The sequence below is a fragment of the Malus domestica genome, chromosome 03 (genome assembly GCF_042453785.1).
Source record: "Malus domestica chromosome 03, GDT2T_hap1".
In the NCBI taxonomy this organism is placed as follows: Eukaryota; Viridiplantae; Streptophyta; class Magnoliopsida; order Rosales; family Rosaceae; genus Malus; species Malus domestica.
The window spans coordinates 10410567-10432036 of NC_091663.1; the positions used below are offsets into that span (position 1 = coordinate 10410567).

The 21470-nt window shown below is 36.5% G+C and overlaps 4 protein-coding genes across 4 annotated transcripts; 2 read left to right on the forward strand and 2 right to left on the reverse strand.

Moving 5' to 3' along the window:
* The first annotated feature begins 1197 nt into the window (after positions 1 to 1197).
* On the forward strand, positions 1198 to 3411 carry LOC103422934 (uncharacterized). Its single transcript, XM_008361002.4, has 3 exons — positions 1198 to 1353; positions 1438 to 1551; positions 3098 to 3411. The coding sequence occupies exons 1-3, from the start codon at positions 1333 to 1335 to the stop codon at positions 3212 to 3214; spliced, it is 252 nt and encodes an 83-aa protein (XP_008359224.1). The 5' UTR covers positions 1198 to 1332; the 3' UTR covers positions 3215 to 3411.
* A 988-nt stretch (positions 3412 to 4399) lies between these two features.
* On the reverse strand, positions 4400 to 5077 carry LOC103422926 (uncharacterized). The gene has a single exon (XM_008360990.4). The coding sequence runs from the start codon at positions 5002 to 5004 to the stop codon at positions 4594 to 4596; it is 411 nt and encodes a 136-aa protein (XP_008359212.1). The 5' UTR covers positions 5005 to 5077; the 3' UTR covers positions 4400 to 4593.
* A 7618-nt stretch (positions 5078 to 12695) lies between these two features.
* Positions 12696 to 13442, forward strand: LOC139194648 (secreted RxLR effector protein 161-like). Its single transcript, XM_070819543.1, has one exon. It carries the CDS (start codon positions 12696 to 12698, stop codon positions 13440 to 13442), a length of 747 nt encoding a protein of 248 aa, XP_070675644.1.
* A 2262-nt stretch (positions 13443 to 15704) lies between these two features.
* LOC103427215 (aquaporin PIP2-2) lies at positions 15705 to 17751 on the reverse strand. Its single transcript, XM_008365285.4, has 4 exons — positions 17243 to 17751; positions 16607 to 16902; positions 16288 to 16428; positions 15705 to 16161 (listed from the first exon to the last, which is right to left on the reverse strand). The coding sequence occupies exons 1-4, from the start codon at positions 17535 to 17537 to the stop codon at positions 16048 to 16050; spliced, it is 846 nt and encodes a 281-aa protein (XP_008363507.1). The 5' UTR covers positions 17538 to 17751; the 3' UTR covers positions 15705 to 16047.
* Between the last annotated feature and the right edge of the window lie 3719 nt (positions 17752 to 21470).

A 21470-nucleotide genomic window follows, 5' to 3' on the forward strand; every position in this document is an offset into this window, starting at 1 on the left:
TTGGCTTGCGCAAAAACCGAAATTAAAGTAAAATCTTAGGTTTTTAAGCTGCTTTTGAAGTTTAGCTTTAAATTAACTTTCTCACACTGCAACTTTCTCATTTAACAACTTTACCAAATAACCTAACAATTAAAACTTTTTTGAAAAATAAAAAATTGTCCCAAATAATCAACCCGAAACAGATAGTAATTCTTGTGATTTTAGGTTGAAACTAAATAATGTAATTTGGGAATGAATTTGTTGGAGGATTTCTCAAAGGCTATGTCTTTTTTGTTGTTTTGATATTTATGATTTGCATTTAAGGGAACAAGTTTAATTCCTTAAAAGTTGCAATGTTTGTGTCAATTACACCAAAATAGCATCCAAGCTTTGTTTCAATAGCCTTGGTGTGTACTAGGTACCAACCCAACCCAACCTCGAATATTTATTGGGAAGATTTGTAGTTAATAGTGTGAGAATAAATAATGTCTTATTAGAGCATCTTTAATAGAGATTGTCAAACGTGTTTTGACAAAAATGTGATTTTCTGGTTCCAAAGAAGATACCAAAATTTCACATAGATTGAAATTCTCCACTTTGCTGCCATATTTGAAGGTAACGTCAAAAAAAATTTTGTTTTATTTTAATGATGAGCCCATACATTTATTCTTTATTCACTTATTGATTATTTTATTATTAAATTCTGACTCACTTGATTTTATAAATAACCAAAAAAACATTTTTATTGGACATCTTAGTTGGAATATGAAACTTTACAAAATGTTATTTTGCCATATCAGCTATAAAAAAATAAAATTTGACATTTTAATGTAACATTTCCATTGGAGATAAACTTTCAGTACATTTATAAGGAGTTTAACTAGTTTTGCTTGTCGAAATTGGTTTTAAAATGAAATTCCAACTATTTTATTTATCTGAAAGCGTTTTTAACACTCCAAGAACAACTAAGAACGCGAATGAAAAGAGTGTGCCGATGAAGTTTTCTATGACCAATCCATAACATATGTCACAAGTTGGAATTGCTCGAAATTGACCGAGTCAGACAATTCGTGAACCCGAGCTCAACCCATCCTCTCACAACCCGTCTTATACGGGTTGATATTCTTAACCGGATTCAGTTAGGGTAACGGGTTAGAACCCATTTATGCATTATACTGGGCCTGCCCATGTTAATCTCTTTTGGGTTGGGCCTGGAGTTTATAAATTTAAACCCAGCCCAAATCAAGTCCTCTCCCCTGTCGCGCGAGCCGAACAAAATCAGCTACCCATTGTTCTCCTCCATCTGCACATAAATCAAATCGAACAGCCCCAAATTCCATACGCACATCCGCCATGATTAGCGTTCTTGCTCAGGTAGTCTTCAATCGAAATTACAAATTCAAACCTTTTTGTTTCGATTCGTGATTTTCTCGTATGAACAAAATTTGAAAAATGCAGGAGCGTCTGCTGGGCGCTGCACTCGGAAGCATTTTCACGGGGATCGTTGTGTTCGAGCAGCGCCGATGCATCTACAACTCCATTTCCGGCACCAAACCTCAACCAGTTTCCCGGGTAATTACCAATTTGCTTGTTTAACTGTTGGTGTTACGGCGTCGTTTGTGGCGACTGAAAACCCTAGCTTTAGTGGGTAAAGTCTTAATCTTGTTGGTTTGTAACTTTTCCCAATTGGTCGTATTTACCAGATAATGAGGTTATGGCTAGGATTAGGATTGCTTAAAATCAGTATAATTGGATCGTTTGTTGTGGAAAATGTTTGATTTTTTATTTGATTTTATTATATTTATCTATGATAATCATTTTCTGTACATGACCACCTCGAAGTACCGCTGTGGATTCGATAAACTCAACAAATTTTACCCAATGAGGTCTATAACAATGTAGAACTGAATTGGTGATGATCACGGTTATCTGGGGAATGAAATGGTGGGGAAAATCAGGGGATGGATATTTGTTCTTATTCGTTTCGGCGAGTAATTATATGGGTTTTCTGTCTTTGCTTTCTCCTCAAAGCTTGTTGATATGAAAATCTTTGACTTTGATGATGTACAGTTATAATCATAGGTAGGTGTATAGACATATGCATCTATTTCAGTTAAGCTACATCCCAAAAGGAAAGTTAGAGGAGTGGAATAGCTAAGGCGTGGGGTGGAAACACTTGCATACAATTTGTTACAATTTACGGTCCTAATGGTTGTTTGGTAGAAATGTTTGTTCCTCATAGGACATTTGATATTAAGCAATACCGAAAACAAAGTAGCATCTTCTCAGAAAAGAGGAACAACCTTTTGGCAATGGGATAAATAGAAATGTGGCGTGTCCCAACCAATATAACAATTCTCTTGAGTTTGTATAGAAAGCATTATTGTTTCGGGACTTGTGAGTATTGTGTTGTAATATAGGATCGATGAGATGGGTCTAATCTAGTTTATACATGACCTATTAATGATGTACTTGACGGAATATTCATTAATATAAGAAAAAGAGTTATTACTTTCTTGAAATTATTCATGGTCAACTATCATTGTTCATCGCTAATTATAGGAACAACTATTACGCAAAATCCAAAGTTGATCCTCATTCTTTCTTGTAAACCATATACTGGCAATTTTTTGGTCTGGATCTAAAATTTTCCATTTGCTAATGATATTGTAGGAAGAACTGTCAAGTCCTAAACATTTAATAAGGTGGGTTTGGGGGAGGAAAACTGAAGTTGGAGTAGGTTAATTTTCGCTTAAATTTCTTTGATGCAGCTATTGCTCATGTAACAGAAGTTGGTGAAGGATAAAACTCTTGGTTCATGAAAGTCGAAGAATAGGTAAGTTGAGTGTAGAATCCTTTTTGGCTGGGCACTCTGTGTGCACTTTTCAAGTCAGGTCGCAAACTTTGGATTTATGCCTTTATGTTATGGACATGTGTGCACTTTGTGTGTTTGGCTTCTTTCTTAGATCATCTCCATCAAACTTATCATGTAGCTGGAAACTATTAACTGAACTTACCATTAAGCATGCGTGACATAGATTGAAATATTTCGTGATTTATTGAGTTCCTAGCTTGCTTTGCTTGAATTCTAATAATTTCGGCTTTCAAAACTCTGCAGATTACAGAGCCCATATTTGGAAGGAAAACTCGTGCAGAGCTTGCACATCTTTGGAACAAAGCTGTGGACCAGACATTTCGACCTGTGATTGAATCTCTTAGTTCATCTGGATGGTAGATAGGTTTGAATTGCTGCACTGCACCCCGTATGGAGTTCTATTTGCGTGACATTTATATATGCTGAGCTAAACTTGCCCGCATTGTATTTTTTTACATATTTTGAGCAAACCAGGAGAGAATGCATCGTAACCATCATTTTAAAGGCATAATAATTTTGCCGGTAAACTTTATTATATATATTTTTAATTTACATCAGTGAATATGTCTTTTTCTTGATGGTTCATGACCTTCGTGACAATTCAAGATTTACCAAAGATAAAACGAGAGAATGGGACCCGAATGTTCTGGCCCTGGTTGTCAAACCAATCCATCTGGATCTTTTCTTCCATTGCGACCATTGGAAGTTAATCCATAACTGAACGTATATCTAGCTTTATGGTTGTTACTACAAATACCCCCAAATAGTGAGTTTCCTTTCAGCTGTTTGTGACACTTTTGGTTTACTTTAGGAATGCCCTTCATCCATTTGAAAAATGACACGATCATTTGCGGATTCTTATCTCAAAGTGCGCTAGGTGGGGATTTTAGAACACTGGTTATGATACGAGTTCAATGTTCAAAGGCGGAGTCATGAAAGGACTAAGATGGTCATAGGCCCATCCTGAGATTTTTCACGCATAAAAGCTTAGTGTTATGCATATGATTTTCAAGGTTTATCGTAAGCTCAGAGCCCCAATCTAATGTTTTTACCTTAATTTCTTTCATTGAGTTTGATTTGAGGTTTGTTGCTCCTATGGAGTTCAAGCAATCCTTTTCTTGTGAGCTTTGAGGAGGCCTTTGGTCTGAGAATCAGTGGAGGGAGAGAGGAAGAAAGTTAGAGAGGCTTGGGGTTTAAGTTTAAGGAAGATGATGATGAGGACAACACCATACCATACCCGAACGACGTTCATCAGTTGTTCATCACACAACAGAGTAATTTTTGTAAGATTAGGAGAGCGTTTTTCAAATTGAGACATTTGGACCCCTCCTAGGCTAAAATTCTGGCTCCACCACTGTCGATGTTGACGTTTTTAAAAATCGTAGGACATAATCATGAAACCTTTTTTTGTTTTTACCTTCATTCTTGTGGGTTACTTGCTATTTAACTTGTTAACATGGGACCTCCATTTTCTATCTTTGACTGCTCTCAATGTAGATTGCTTGGTAATCATTTGGTTTCTCAGTTTTGCTTGAATGCTAAAGGTGAACAAACTTAATTGCCATTAAGTAATATGTTTAACTCGCAGATACCGTGCACTGATCACTAATTAATTATAGATACACACTACATAATCTGGTTTTAGTACAATGAAATGAAGGATAGATCATAGAGAGATCCAATTAGGGTTGTAGATAGCTTGGTCGTGCCATGAAGCTTCATGCAGTGAGAAGAGAACTTCATACATCGGGTTTTACCGTGTTGGTTCGACTCATATTTGCTCTGCGTGTGACAAGCACATAGTAAACGCCCATTGCCATAAAGACTGCAAATGCTAAACCGAACATAATGCCAGCAACCCCACCAGCTCCGAATCTCGCTCGCCCATTCTGTGATGTAGAGAATCTGCTCTCGTGTGCTTCTGTTGATCGTACTTGAGCTGCCACAGGCAATGGTGAGCAATTGGATTCAACACATGGGTCTTTGGCATTGGGGTTTTGGGACGTTGGATGGAAAAAATTGTATGCTGAAGGTGAAAACGCCGTCGGGTTTTCTTTGGCAAGGCCGTGGGGGGCTCTTTCCTCGGCAAAAGCAACGGAGAGAAACGTCAGAGAAGCGAAGAAGAGAAAGATAGAAACCCTATAAGCCATTTTTTCTCTCTTGCTAATGTATGTAGTAGTAGTTAGTCTTTTCGTATGAAACTTTTGGGTGCATTAGTGTGGCTTTTATAAGGTCCGAGGAGGGAGTGGTTGTCGCTTCGCTTGGACTAGAATTTTGGTGATGGAGAAGAGGTCGAGGAGGGAACAGAATGATGGTGGTGTACTGTACTGATCTCCCCGAACCCTAATAAGAATGTCTAAATTTCCAGAAATACCCTTTAAAGGTTAATTTTGTTGCATTTTTTACGAAGCATTGTATCATATGGACGGTGCGTGCCGGTCCTTGAAGAGGTTGTGCAGGGTATGATTGTCATTTAATTTGTTCACAACCTTAATATCTTCAATACTTTAGTTTCTCTTAATCATGCTTTTGCTGTACTTGAGTGCCTTAATTCTTAATCTTCTAAGAACCACTATGTCCTTAATTACTCCTTAATTCATAGGTTTTCACACCCATATAAGCATACGAGAAATTTTTAGTTGTGACTGGAATACAAGTGATACACTACGTGTTTTAATAGTAATGGTGGGAAATTTTATTTTTTAAGTTATTAACCTTTTAGCACACATATCCTACCATTTGTTTAGTGACACGTGGTGTACCACCCCGTGTACCGGTCACACTGAAAAACCTCTCATAAACATACTAATTAAATTCATGGTTATCACGAGCAAACCACTTTTTGACCCCATCTCTTTAACTAAGATCTATAGGGTGGTGCTATCCACACTCCGCTCATAATTTTCGGCTGTTAGTTCGAATGGATTGAAGAAAATCGACACAAATTAACAACAATGTGTGGGAGGTAATAAAAAGAAGTGTGTAAATATCACTACCCTTTTTGTTTTGGCTCCCCCAAGTATTCCCTTTGTAGCTCAAATGAGAGATGAAAATGTCTTTGAACGGATGTAAAATACATATTTTAGTTGAAACGTGTAAATTACATCTTTCTTCTTACATCTTTAGGAGTTCGGCCTTGCCATTTAAAGATATTGAAGTAAATAAAATTCCAAATTTACATTGAATAAAACTTATATTTACATCTCCCACAAATGTTAAATGAGATGTAAATATAGCTTTTACATCTCAGATTTTCATTTCTCCATTGAAATACTCTAGACGGTGGAGTTGAACACAAAATCTCGAGTGTTAGATTAAGAATACATAACCACTCAAGCTACAAAAAGTCACAAGTCTTGTTTAATTATCATTATAGAAAATCAAATTTAAAGTGGTCTTGTAGTACCTTACAAGTACAATTAATATATGCATTGCAAACAAGCATGGATGTGATTTATGCACTGTTTCAATGTAATTGATGGCAATGAAACAGAAAAGCAATTTGGTGGAATGTAGGGTGTAAAAGGAGCTAAGTAATGGAAGGAGGCTACCATAAGCATGGCGTGGAGGTTTCTTAGCTTGAAGGGGCAGCAAGGGCAACGTCCATGTACATTCATTCATGATGGGCTGCCAAGCTTTTTGTGTGTGTGCCACCGGCCTTGGCAGTTGACATTATTGCAGATGTTTAAACGCATGCCGTTGCCAATTTGCCAAACCTCAAATAAATATTTCCATTCTCCCTCACCCACTCTAATGTTAGAGTCATGATTGATCATGAGTCGTGACTCTCTCTCTCTCTCTCTCTCTCTCTCTCTCTCACACACACACACACACACACACACACACACACACTAAGGGCATCCACAAGATCCTTGTTAATTGGTTCAGGGCATCACATGTTTGAGCACTGCACCTTCCAAGTCACGAGTTTGGTTGTATGTGATAAACATCTCGGTCTTTTGGCTACTTCAACATTTCAATGTTTTGTTTTTGTGTTTGGTGAGCAAAAACTTTGATATCCAAATAGCGCTCCTTTGTTGCTTAGGATTTAAATGGATTTGACAACTTGTAAAACTCAAGATATATTGAAGAGAGTGATGGATGATTTCTCTTTGAGAGAGGATTAGACATGAAAAACTTATGTCTACTTATCCTACTATTTTTTTAAAGAGAGAGATTTGTAATATATATGATTTCTTAATGAGTAACTCATTTTCATTTTTCAAGTTGGACATAAATTATTCTTCTATTTCTTTAATATAGTGAATTATCTTTTCTTCGTCATAGAACTCCAAACGAGACTATGTTCTTTGGGACTACTCATGTCCTAATGATATAGCAACAATTCATTTGTTTACAATTGGGCATCCTATAAAACTCATTTATTTGCAGACAATACGAAATGTTATCTGATATGTCACGTCAATTGGTCTTGTACAAAAATTAAAGGTGCAATTTGGGTTGGGCCAATTCGAACTCATTCATGTCCAACCCAACCTTAAACCCAAACAAGTGAGTTTTTTTTTTAGTTATAACCCGTCCGAACCCAACTCAATTACAACCTTGTTCATTGATTGGGTTGAGTTGGGTTGATCATTTGCCCGTCTATCCCCAACCCAACCCAATCCGATTAACTAAACACAATCTAACCAGATTGTAACCCATATCAATTAATTCTCATACTACACTCAAGTGGGCTAAGTCCAAAAACCAACGCCATTTCTAATACTTTTTTTAATAAATTACCATTTATAATTACTTAAGCTTTTAGGGAATAAGAGGCTTTGATTAGTCAACTCATATTCGTAGTCTCTAAATCCTAAAGCTTTATAGTAGATTGTTAGTCTCCAAAACTTAAATTCTTTGTGTCTTAAAGCAATTCCTCAGCAACTTTGATTGATTTATGAAATTAAAGTTGACTAGCTTTGATGTTACGTGGCTAATTTTTTTAGGAATTCTTGAAAACTGAGTTGTTTCATGATTAAACTCGAAAAAGTTGGGCAACCTGAACCCAATTAAACCTGAGCTACAATGAACCTAAATGAAACCCAACCCGAATTGTAAAAGTTGGGTTAGGATTGAGTTGACCTTCCAACCCACCCAACCCGCCCAAGTTGCACCACTAACAAAAATAGATCATTGAGACACATTACCTAACATTTTGTTAGCGTATTTTTCTCCCTACTTTGAAGTAGATTGGACAAACATGTGAGGACCTTTTTCATACAAAATATAGATCAATATCATCATACTTACGTGCATCACTAACCAATTGGATTGGAGAGCGGGTACTAATATTGCGGATTGATGCATTTTAGTATTTCAAATAATATATAATAAATATTATTATTAATTATATATTATAAGATTGTAATATACAATAAATATAGAAATAGAATAAAATTATAAACTTAATTACATTACTAGTTTTTATTTAAAATTAAATATTTAAATATGTTTTAAAATTCAATTCTAATTTTATTATATTTCCTTAACAATTGACTGGATAACCACCTAACTCATTAGTGGATTGACTTGGACTCTGTTATTTTCGTGTTAGTTTAACAAGTTGAGCAAGCAAATGCCAGAGCTACTTTGGACTCACCAAAGTTGTCTTCTTTCTCTTTAAGTGCCCGCACGAGGGCCAGATGTTACCTTTAAGTGGTGACGACGGCTGCCGGTGGACCACTCTCCAATGCCTGAATCAGAAATATATCTCAAATGGTAACATTACACTCAATGTTGCAGTTTTCAGAAGTAATGTTCTTATACCTTTGCTGAAGAACTTAATGAGTTTGATCAAGCCTTGTTTTCAAGTGAAGCATTCCATAAAAGGACAATCCCCTCGTTCCACCTGTTGTGCAACATTTATATACTGGCTCATAATTTGGGAGCTCAGGCTACACTATTTGCTATCTAGGAAATAAGGGTGGGCATGGGGTGGCTCGGCGCTGGTTGGACTTCAGCCCATTGGCCAGCCCAATCGGTTTGGATTATGCTACTTGTGGCAGTAGTGAGGGTCACCCTACTCAAGATGTCACACCTAAGTTTGAACCTCAAACTAGCAGTGCAGTAGTGTCACGCTTCACCAAAAATATAAAGTTACAATGTCTAATCCCAGAGAGACTCCTACTTGTTAAAGTTAATCCTTTGCTTCTGTTTGCTATCTAATTTTTGATGTCCTTTCATGTAATTTGTAATGTTTTTCGGTCGACTCAATTCTGTGTAAAAGGGCTAATTGTTGCCTTTATCAGTCGACCCATTCTTTTTATCAGTCGACCCAATTACTTCAGTCGGCTTATGTATTAAGCCATATATATCAGAAATATCTAAATGAAAAGATCATATCTCTGTTTTTATAAAAAGCATCAGCCCTCTGTTTCCAAAGCTCTTTGCACTCTGTTTCTTTGATTTTCAATCTTTATCATTTTATTCAAGTTTTATTAATGATGAAAGATTGTCTAAATACCAACATGGTATCAGAGCCAATCTGATCAAAGAGTGGGGCGTTTTTTGATTCTCAAAAAGGGGGGAAATTCTAAGTGAAACCCTAGAATCAAAATTTTTCAAATTCATGGCTGGTTCAAGTAGCAGTGGTGAGATTCAAACTCCTATCTTCAGTGGAGTTAACTACGACTTCTGGAGGACAAAGTTGAGAACAATTTTTGTATCTCATGATTTGTGGAGCTTGATTGAAGATGGCTATGTTGTACCTCTAAGTACTATGGTTTTGACAGAGACTCAAACAAGGAAGCTGGAGGAAAACATCAAGAGAGATGCAAAAGCTCTTGGGGGTATCCAAAATGCTATATCTGATGAAAATTTTCCGATAATCTCAAATGAGACAAGTGCCAAATCAGCTTGGGATGTGCTGGAGAAAGTCTACAGAGGCTCTACTAAGGTAAGGGCTATCAAACTCAAATCTTTGAGAAGAGATTTTAAGTATATAAGAATGAAAGATGATGAATTGCTAGATGATTGCCTGAGTAGATTGTCTGAGATTATTAATCAAATGAAAAGCTATGGTGAAATCTTGTCTGATGAGAGAATAGTTCAGAAGTATCTAATTAGCTTGCCAAGAAAGTATGACAACATAGTTTCAATCATAGAGGAGACTAAGGATTTGTCAACTTTGAGTGTTGAAGAATTGATTGGTTCTCTCAAAGGTTTTGCTCAGAGATTATCTAGGCATGACAACAATGATGTAGAAAATGCTTTCCAAACACTTACAGTGAATCCAAAAACTCAAGCTAGTTCAAGTCAAAGCAAAGCCAACTCCAACAAGAATTGGAAAGGCAAAAACAAAGTGTGGGAAGGAAAGGGTAATTTTGAAGAGAAGAAAAAGGTTGAGAAGAGTTTGTATGTTTCGAAGTGCAAAATTTATGACAAAGCTCATTCTGGTAAATGTTGGTTCAAAAGAAAAGTGAAATGCCACAAGTGTAGCAGATTCGGGCATATGCAAAAGGACTGTACCTACAAAGATAATCAGCTAGCTCACTACACCAAAGCAGAAGATGAAGAGACCAATATGTTTAATGTTGGTCATGATACAACCGTCCAAGAAGAAGTTAAAGTTTGGTTTGTGGACAACGGCTGTAGCAATCATATGACGGCGAATAAGAATATTCTCCATAATGTTGACACTACAAACCTAACCCGAGTGAAGATGGGAAATGGGCAGCTAGTCGATACATTGGGAATAGGTATTATTGCCGTTCATACGAAGAATGGAAAGATGTTCATCAAGGATGTCATGTTAGTTCATGATTTGAAGCAAAATTTGCTAAGTCTTGGACAACTCATTGAGCATGGCTACTACTTATATTTTGGAGACAATACTTGCAAGATATATGATAGGAGGAATCATCAACAACTCTTGGCTAAGATTAAGATAAGGAAGAGTAGAAGTTTTCCTCTCACAATTGAGTATGCAACTCAATCTGCATTCAAGATGGAAGTGTAAGAAGATTCAATGCTATGGCATAAAAAGCTTGGCCATTTGAATTTTCAAAGTCTCAAGAAGCTAAAAGAAAAAGAAATGGTGCATGGGTTGCCGAGTATCCAAGAAAATGAAGAAATCTGTGAAGGGTGTGCACTTGGGAAGCATTATAGAGATTCATTTCCACATGGTAAAGCTTAGAGAGCAAAAGTTCCATTGGAATTGATTCATACAGATGTTTGGGAACCCATGAAGACCTCTACTCAAGTGGGAAACAAGTATTTCCTAATCTTCATGAATGATTATTCTAGAATGACTTGGGTATACTTTTTAAGACAAAAATCAAAAGTGTTCTCAATCTTCAAGAAGCTTCAAGCTATGGTTGAGCGACAATCTGGTTATCTAATTAAAGTTCTTAGAAGTGACAGAGGAGGAGATTATACATCCACAAAATTTAATAAGTTTTGTCAAGATATTGGTTTGGAAAGGCAACTTACAGTCAGCTACATCCCATAACAAAATGGAGTAGCTGAGAGAAAAAACAGAACTATAGTCGAAATGGCTAAAGCAATGTTGCATGATAGGGGAATGCCTCAATATTTGTGGGGGTGAGGCAGTTAATACAACGGTCTACTTGATGAATAGGCATCCAACAGTGGCAGTTGAAGATAAGACACCATTTGAGGCATGGAGTGGAAGAAAGCCTTCCGTGAATCATTTGAGAGTGTTTGGGTCAATCTGCTTTACTTATGTTCCGAAAGAACTAAGACAAAAACTTGATGAGTTAAGTGAAAGATGCATTTTCATAGGCTATGCTTCATACACAAAAGGGTACAGACTTTACAATTTAAAAAGGAAGAAAGTTGTGGTTTGTAAAGATGTTCTTTTTAGTGAGAAATCTTCGTGGGATTGGAATCAAGCAACCATCCGAAAGGAATCTGCACTAATCAGAATTGAAGAAGAAAATCAACCAAATGAAGAGGAAATTGAGCCAGAAATTCCACAATTATCACCCGAAAACAGTCATCTAGTTCACTCTCATACACCTTCAAGTCCAAGTTCAACGCCGGTTTGGTTAAGGAGCTTAAATGAAGTCTATGAAAGCTGCAATTTTTGTGTTGAAGAACCAGAAAACTTTGATGATGTAGTGAAAGAAGAGACTTGGAAGCTGCAATGCAAGAGGAGATCAATGTCATTGTGAAAAACAAGACATGGGAGCTAGTGGACAGACCTTGTGACAACTCTGTCATTGGAGTGAAGTAGATTTATAAGACTAAGCTTAATCAAGATGGTTCCGTTCAAAAGAACAAAGCTAGATTGGTAGCAAAAGGTTATTCTCAGAAACTCGGGATTGATTTCTAAGAAACATTTGCACCGGTAGCTAAGCATGAAACAATCAAAGGCCTTATTTCCATAGCTGCTCAGAAGGGGTGGTTTCTACACCAACTTGATGTCAAGTCGGCTTTCCTAAATGGAGTCATAAAAGAAGAGGTGTTCGTTGATCAACCTCAAGGATTTGTTCTTAAAGGACAAGAGCACAAAGTGTATAAGCTTAAGAAGGCACTTTATGGCCTGAAACAAGCTCCGAGAGCATGATATGGAGAGATCGACTCATATTTCAATGAAAGGGGTTTTCAAAGAAGTGAGAATGAACCTACCCTCTATGTCAAAATAGAAGGTATTTCAGATATCCTTATTGTTTCCTTATATGTTGATGATTTGGTTTATACTGGAAGTAGTCATAATATGATCTTGAATTTCAAGAATGACATGATGAGGAAATATGAGATGAGTGATCTAGGCATGTTGCATTATTTTTTGGGAATTAGTATCATTCAATCAAATGATGGTATCATTATTACTCAAAAGAAATATGCAAAAACACTTCTAGAAAAGTTCAAAATGGTTGGTTGCAAGCCTGTTGCAACACTGAATGAAAAGTTTCAAAGAGAATATGGTAGTGGTGATGCTGATGAATCTGTGTATAGAAGCCTAGTTGGGAGTTTGTTGTATTTGACAACGACTAGACCCGATATTATGTATGCTGCAAGCTTGTTGTCCAGATTTATGCACAAGCCTACTTGCATTCGCTATGGAGCTCCGAAGAGGATCCTAAGATACATACAAGGTACACTTGACTTTGGTATTATGTATGAAAGGAATGTTGAGCCAAAATTGTATGGGTTCTGTGATAGTGACTGGGGAGGTAATGTGGATGACTTGAAGAGCACATCTGGCTATACTTTTACATTAGGGACTGGTGTATTCTCTTGGGCATCTAAGAAACAGAAATCAGTTGCACTATCAACGGCAGAGGTTGAGTATGTGTTGGTTTCAATTGCAACTTCTCAAGTAGTGTGGCTGAGAAGAATTATGCAAGATTTTGGTGAGAAACAAGAATCAGCAACTCATATCCTTTGTGACAATAAGTCAGCTATTGCCATGAGCAAGAATCCTGTCTGTCATAGTAAATCAAAGCATATTGCTCTGAAGCATCACTTCATCAGAGGTTCTGTGGAAGACAAGGAAGTGGATGTGCTCTACTACAAGACAGAAGATCAAGTTGCTGATATCTTCACCAAGGCATTACCAAAGGACAAATTCATCTACCTAAGAGAACTTTTTGGGAATGAAGCAGCAAAGCATTAAAAGGGAGTGTTAAAGTTAATCCTTTGCTTCTGTTTGCTGTCTAATTTCTGATGTTCTTTTATGTAATTTGTAATGTTTTTCAGTCGACTCAATTCTGTGTAAAAGGGTTGACTGTTGCCTTTATCAGTCCACCCATTCTCTTTATCAGTCGACCCAATTACTTCAGTCGGCTTATGTATTGAGCCATATATATCAAAAATATTTGAATGAAAAGATCAGATCTCTGTTTTTATAAAAAGCACCAGCCCTCTGTTTCCAAAGCTCTCTGCACTCTGTTTGATTTTCAATCTTTTATCATTTTATTCAAGTTTTATTAATGATGAAAGATTGTCTAAATACCAACACTACTGAGGATAATCTCCTATGGATATTCCAAATGACCTCCGTTCCAATGTGCGCTTCATTGTGTGCGATTAGCGAATGAATTGGTACAATGTGCCAATTTGTGAGGTTCAGAGTATGATTGAGGGAATACATGATTTTTGACCATTTATGTGCTAATTGCTTCTTCAGTCTTCCTCTCCAAGGAAATTATCTGGTCAAGTCCTCCTACAACCTTCTTGCAGCCCTTCTCTAGGGAGACTTTGGTAAGGAGCCGAAGGTTGAGTGTGAGTGGCGCCTCACTACGATCGTCAAAAGCACGGAAGATCGGGTGGGTCGTAAGGAGGAAGAGATCAAGTCCTTGGCAAAGCAACTAGCTAAGGCAACTACAAAGAATGACCAGCACTCTACTGACAATGCTAGGATGGTGGCAGAGAGCAAGAAATTTGAGGATAGGGTCTAGTGTAAAAAATGGATTTAGAGAGCAAGTTGGATCAAAATGATTTTCACAACGTGGGATTTCGGACATTGTTTAGAGGACATAGCAAAAATTAATCCATTTGATATGATGGTGGACCCTTACTTATTTTGCATGAAGCTTTCAAAATAAGTAGAAAAGTAGTAGCTTATTACAACAATAAAACCAAGATATATTGCAAGACTAAGACTATAATTTAAAGAAGAAAAATACAAAACCCTAGAAAGAATGCATTATCTAATCCTTGGAAGGCAAGTCCATGCAATAACCTCAATAATATATATTTGTTGTTTAGTTAATATTTACCGACCAGGAAAATAGATAACTGTTAATTATTTTCAGACTCTTTTTTCACGATCAAGATAACCCTGTGTAGTATTTGATAAGGTGGCATCATCGTGTTCATACACTTGCCAACTACTATTAAATCGCTCTCACTACATGCGTAACTCCAAGAAGAAGCAGCTTAAAGCATTACCTACTTATTATTCCTAGAAAACGACCAGAAAGCCATCAAATATGGACGAAGATAAGGTAGAATAATCACTACAAAACTATATATTATTGGGTTCCATGTAACATCCAGCCACCTTTTGAAAAAGTAAGACAAAGGCAGCTCGAATGACCTGGTAGTGGCATATATGTGTGTTGTCCCTATAGGCTATATCCCAAACAACTGCTGGCCAAAGATAATCAAAATCAAATGCACCATCGACCCCACTCCCAAGGTTCACCACCACCATAAAAACGCATCTTTATAATAACATAAACTATCTCATCAGCAACTTTTTAATAATTGTAACGATAAGAGTGCATACAACTCAACTCATTTCTGGTTTTGATATTATATTGCAACTAATTTACACCCACCGCAATCCCAACTCGAGAGAGAGAGAGAGAGAGAGAGAGAGAGAGAGAGGTGAAAACAGTAAGCCTTTATAGTTTTCGTTTCAAACCTTTTGACAGTTGCTAATTTCTCTTTGAAGAGGATCCAACTTTGAACGCATATAAACTCTTAATTTATTATGATAGTTTTTCTTACTATTTAGACTAACTCCAAAAGCTTTATGCTTTCAACAAAGAAATGCTTTATTAGCGTTTTCCATGAAATATAATTTAGTTTTCTTACATTGATTTTGAAAATGATCAAAGGATGAATAAATAAATATAATTTCCATGGGTAATTTGTTGATCAAATTCGGACTCATTACTTCTTTTAATGTTGGGAAGAAATGTATATCACACCAGAAGCTAGTTGGTCACTTCATTATGATGATTCCACCATTTAAATAAAGTTAAGTTAAAGTTTATCTTTCATTATCTCTTAATCAATGATCACATTTTCAAACCTGCAGATTAATTAACTCTACCTAATCTGATGAGGATCTGATAAGGGTTGAGGAATATTCATTAATTAATTTGCAAGCAAATTGAAAACCATGATGTGAATCATTAGAAGGTGATTGAGACCAAAGAAAACAACTCATATTTCATTAGCACTCTCTGGCACCAAGATAAATACACCACCACTTTAAAAAGTAACAAGAGAAAATGGTAAATAATAATACAAGATAAGGATACACAGAAGAAATGAAAATAGCACAAACATGCAAAGCAAAGATAAGAAAGAAGAGAGGGATACAAAATAACACCCTTTGCCCAAAACCATGATTATCTACAATTCCATAGCCCTTCAAATTCTCCTTTTGAGACCATGACAGACTTGCACTCCTCAATTTTGTTATTCCCTTAGAAACACCATCTCCGTCTGAAAACCATGGATCAAATTCATTAATGATCAATTAATTAAGCATTGCTCCTGAAAGATCCTAGAGCCTTGATGGCTCCTGCTCTCAGAATGTATTGGTGGTAGAAGGCAGCAATGGCAGCTCCAATGAAAGGTCCAAGCCAGAAGATCCACTGAGATATAAAACAAAACCAATTAATTAAGATAATTAGTGAACCAATTAGATGTTGATCAATTACTCACGCAAAAGAAAATAATATAATAAAGTCAATATATGGGAAAACTGAGAGAGATCATACTTGGTCATCCCAAGCTTTGTCCTTGTTGTAGATGACAGCAGCTCCAAAACTCCTAGCGGGGTTGATACCAGTCCCAGTGATTGGAATGGTGGCCAAGTGAACAATGAACACAGCAAACCCAATGGGAAGTGGTGCCAAAACCTAAATTTAAGGTGGAAAAAAAACATAAATGGTCAATAAATTTACTTAAACACAACCCAAAATTTATCGGTTCTAAAAAACTGCTAATGATCATTTGGTCTAGTGACACTCAGTTTATAATTTATTAGGCCACAAGTTCAAATCTCGTAGCTAACAATTGAGTGAGAGATGTGCTTACAGGGACGTGAGAGTCTCTGGCATTTCTCTTGGGGTCGGTGGCTGAGAAGACGGTGTAGACAAGAACAAAGGTACCGATGATCTCAGCACCCAAACCAGTGCCCTTGTTGTAGCCATCAGCCAACTCGTTGGCTCCACCACCATACTTCACATAGTATGACTTCTGGAAGGCCTTCACCAACCCAACACCGCAGATGGCACCCAAACACTGTGCTACGATGTACAACACTGCCCTGATCAGTGAAACCTTGCGAGCCAAGAACAGCCCAAAGGTCACAGCTGGGTTAATGTGTCCTCCTGCAATTGTCATAGAAAAACAAACTCAGATTCTGTTGTAAGTACTTGTATAAAGCGCTTTTAGTCAGTAACAGTTTTTTTTAGTGGCGCTTTTGCTATAAACGCCAACAAAAATATACTAAAAGTTCAAGTACTTCTGAAATCCTAGAGTCACTCAAACTTCCTCCAAAAGCACTTATCATATGCTTGTTCAGGAAGTGCTTTCGAGTGCATCTGAGATTTCATAGACATTTTTTTTTTGTTTCTCTCAAACACTTCCAAGAGTGCTTTTAAAGTTTCAGGATCACTTTCATCTATTTCTGCCCAAGACGGATGGAAGAGAAAAAAAGAAGAGACATACCTGAGATACCGGCGGTGCAGTAAACAAGGACGAAGATCATGCCACCGAAGGCCCAAGCGATACCAAGAATGCCAACTCCGCCGCATTGGTCAACTTCACTCTGGCTTTTGTAACCAATCACAGTCAAAACCGTGATGTAAAGGAAGAGAAGGGTGGCAACGAACTCAGCAATGACAGCTCTGTAAAACGACCACTTGGTGAGCTCTTCAGCATCAAACAAGGGGGTTGGAGGTGGGTCCTGGTAGTCTTTGGTGGCAAACTCACCGTGCTCAGCTCCCTCAATATCTTTTGCCATGGCTTCTGTGACTAATTAAGCAGCTTTTGGCTTTTGGCTTTTGACTAGTAAGGAACGAGAGGGAAGTCGTTTGGGTTTGTGAGTGTGGAATGAGAGGTGAGAGTCTAAAGGGGTATTTATGGGGCAGATGGAGTTAGTGTATGCTAAACAATAATTAGGAAAGTAAGTATTTTTATGTTATTGTTTAAGTAAATGATACATGATGATTAACATGATTATGTTATTTTATGCCGCCCATAATCAATATTAGCTTGATTTCGCTTGCATGGGCCCCTCCTTGTCCTCCAACGGCTACTAAAAATAAAAGGGTTTTACTTTATTTTCTCACCTTTATTCATCACTTTAGAGATGGCCACTCACCTAGACACAAATAAAGGGTAGTTAATTGGTAGATTTTTAAGTGTTACTCAATTTAAATTGGCAAATGCAATTGGTAGAATAATGCGCTTGAAAGCAAAATGGCAACTGTTAAAGGTCATCCAACCCCAAAAAGGGTAGGCAACGGTCTAATGCTTACACTCACATTTTGCTTTTTGGTTGCTTTGGGTAGATTGGTACTTTTTGTGGGATATGTTCACTCACAATGAATGTTATAAGAATTTGAAAGGAATGAGTTTCGTTCATGTATTAATAACAAGGGAGTGAAAATAAATGGATCCATGTATCTCGTATCTTCTTATAACACTCACATTCTCGTTTATGTGTTTATTGACAACCAAAGATTTGAAAGGAATGGGTATGATTCTCGTTTATGTGTTAACATACAAGGAATGAAAATAAATGGATTTAAGTATCTCATATCTTCTTATACCTAATCAAGGTATAAGATTACCAAAAGAGGATTGTTTAGGATGGTGTTATCCACACACCTCTTTTTTATCTTCTACACACCCATGTTAATTTTTGACATTTGATCATCTTTAATTTATTCGATGGAATGTGAAAATTTTAAAAAGAGGTGCATGAATAGAACCACCCCATTATTTATCAATCTTTCATATCCCTTTTCTTTTTCATAGTAATTTCATGTAACAAAAATGATATTTTTACTACCTAGTTGTATCGTTTCTCTAATAGAGATGAGACCCACATGCGTTGATGGATCCTATATCTATTAGAAAATTAATAAAAATGATGGTACAATTATGTGATAATTTGCACCATTATTCGTATAAATATCTTTCTTCTTCTTGCTCTCTATTTTCGTGCATGCAAATTGTGAAAACCAATAGAAAAGGAACCTGAAAGATTGGAGAAATTAACAATTCTCACCTACAAACAAAAACATTATCCTTAAAGTTTTAATTAATTCATTTATGAATATTTTATCCCTAAACGTATTGTCATATGTTGGCAGATGATGGTTTGCCAGAGGAACGTGTCTGGATCCTACCTAATATCAAATGGTATATGTATATGGTGGTTATGCACCATTCGTCATCGCGATTATCATACCGATCGTGTTTTTCTTTCTCAAATCCCCTTAGACTCATTAGAACCAAATTCAGGGCAATAGTTCTCCTAAAAAAATTCAGGGCAATATGGTTTCAAGTTAAGTTGATACGGTATTGTAATTTGACTTAGAATTTTATATGTATCCTGAAAATTTTGTATAGATTCTCGTTAGTTTTGTAAAATTACAGGATAAAAATATTATCGTTGTGTGGCTAGATATAAGTGATGAATGCATATAACTTTAATCATACATCAGAAGACACATGTCTTGTTCGTCTTGCCTTTCGACCGACTATATTGATAACTCATTTGTGAATGCACTTTAGAATCAAAGCGCTACCATTACCCTTATCAAAAAAATTTACATATTGACAAGAGTAACGTGCAACTCTCTTTACGCTTAATTTTAAATTTCGATCTTCATAATTCATATTAAATTAAGATGTTGTACAAAATAAAATTTAGCAAAAAAGTCTGCATATTTCATTTATATAACTAAGCCAAGTTTGGCTACAGCTAAATAAAACAAATTCAGGATCCAATCATGGTGCAAAAACTTCTGGTGAAATGTTGATGCCATGAATTGACAACCCTGGCCGCCCCACCATAATATAACTACAACCCCTTTTGATTTTTTTTCCAATCGACAATCTGACATTCCCCAAATCCCGATTCCCCGATCCAAAATTCCACGTTTTGTTTTCAACTTTCAATATTGTCCTTGAATGTATGGCTAAAAATGAAACACTTGTCCAAAACTCGAAAGTGGATGATGTAATTGAAAGAGAACTTTCTTTTCTTGGCTTTTGTGTGGCCGCGAGTGACCTCTCATTGGCCGGTGCCTCCTCCAAATTTTTTAGTCCATGATTTAGACATATGTTTAAGTGATTGCTTAATGGTTGATGGTGACCTAATGCAAAAATTAGTCCTAAAAATATCTTGACCACAGACTAGAGAGAGCTCTTGGGCAGAAAATAAGAAGTGAAATAGACTAGGGAGGGCGGGAGAGCTCAAGTCTGAAGACTTTGGAAAAGGAAAGTAATGGTGTATCCTTTTATTTGCTCCAAGTTCCTTTTTCCAACATGTTTATGTGGCAGACAATTGAAAAGGCATTTTGGCTAACCCTACCAGAAGGGTATTGTGCCCTTTGTTGGCTTGTCCTGTACAAGAATTTTGTAACTTAATTGATTGAGAGTATTTATGCTTGCACTTGAGATTTCAGGTTTGGTTTCTTTTCCTTTTACTCCTGTTTGTATGAGAAAAAATAGATAAATAGTGCTCAGTTTAAATAAAAAATTTGAAACTTGTTGTGAAATTGAGGTATGTGTGCAGTGGAACATAAATTAAATAAGACACAATATTTATGAGGTTCGACAAGTGTGCCTACGTCTTCGGGACAGTAGTAGTAGTCTCTCTCATTACCAAACCAAAATTACAAAGGCAATGGAAACAATAGATTGTGTATCTTCTTCTTCTTCTACTGCTTATGTTTTATTTGTGACTTAATATTGACCATTATATAGGAATTGTGAGATGTGCTGATTATGAGGATCGGGTAGAAATACTTGAAATTGTGTGCCTCTACACCGATCCACCTTCTTTGACTTTGTCTATACGTGAAGGTCCAATCAAACCAAATCATGATATCCATATTTACAACACTCCCCCTTGGAAGGCCCAAGTCTTTGATGTATTTTTCTTACATGTTTCCCCTGACGATATCTCTCCCTAATTATGAAAAGCTTGGATTAACTAACTTGTCATCAAGCCGATGCGTGTCGATGCAACTCATGAACTTTATGAAGTGAAAACTTTGGTAGATAGTTGGTGAGGTTGTGTACCATAGATTTGAACGTGTTTCTCCAGCTTCCATTACTTAAATTTTTTTTTTCTGGGAGAGATCTTTATGCAAGCTAGAGAGATATTCAGATTTTGCTTGCCCAATAAAACCATGGCTATTAGTGAGTTTATTTGAGATAGAATAAGCTTATGTCTATAATTTCTTAGAGATATCAATAGATAGGCTTTGTTTCATTCTAATACCTATACGTTAGTATTGTACCTCACAGGAGATGTTTCTTCTGATTCACCAGGTCACTTTCTTTGACTTTGTCCATACGTGAAATGTGCTGATTATGAGGATTGGGTAGAAATCCTTAAAATTGTGTGCTTCTCCACTATGCCATTTCTTTGACTTTGTCCATACGTGAAGGTCCATTCAAACCAATAATGTTACCCATATCTACAAAACTACATATTTTGTAATTTTCTATTTTGTTTTTTAACTTTTGGGCTTTGGGTCGATATAAATCGTATGGTTAACTACAAAAGAGCCAGAATGCTATTTAAAATATGGAGGGTACAAAATGGGCTTCACCCATTTAAAAAAATATCCAACTCTCTTTTTAAGGAAAATTTGATGTTTTAATGATTTTACAACATTTTACTACGAAATTAACTAATATAAAAATAAAATAA

What these genes read in the sequence shown, in the direction of transcription:
- LOC103422934 (XM_008361002.4), top strand. Translation starts at nt 1,333, where the DNA reads ATGATTAGCGTTCTTGCTCAG. An exon ending in TGATTAGCGTTCTTGCTCAG is followed by an intron (nt 1,354 to 1,437) that starts GTAGTCTTCAAT and finishes TGAAAAATGCAG; the next exon opens with GAGCGTCTGCTGGGCGCTGC. An exon ending in AACCTCAACCAGTTTCCCGG is followed by an intron (nt 1,552 to 3,097) that starts GTAATTACCAAT and finishes AAAACTCTGCAG; the next exon opens with ATTACAGAGCCCATATTTGG.
- LOC103422926 (XM_008360990.4), bottom strand. Translation starts at nt 5,004, where the DNA reads ATGGCTTATAGGGTTTCTATCTTTCTCTTCTTCGCTTCTCTGACGTTT.
- LOC139194648 (XM_070819543.1), top strand. Translation starts at nt 12,696, where the DNA reads ATGGTTGGTTGCAAGCCTGTTGCAACACTGAATGAAAAGTTTCAAAGA.
- LOC103427215 (XM_008365285.4), bottom strand. Translation starts at nt 17,537, where the DNA reads ATGGCAAAAGATATTGAGGGAGCTGAGCACGGTGAGTTTGCCACCAAA. An exon ending in CTGCACCGCCGGTATCTCAG is followed by an intron (nt 16,903 to 17,242) that starts GTATGTCTCTTC and finishes TGACAATTGCAG; the next exon opens with GAGGACACATTAACCCAGCT. An exon ending in CCAGAGACTCTCACGTCCCT is followed by an intron (nt 16,429 to 16,606) that starts GTAAGCACATCT and finishes CCTTAAATTTAG; the next exon opens with GTTTTGGCACCACTTCCCAT.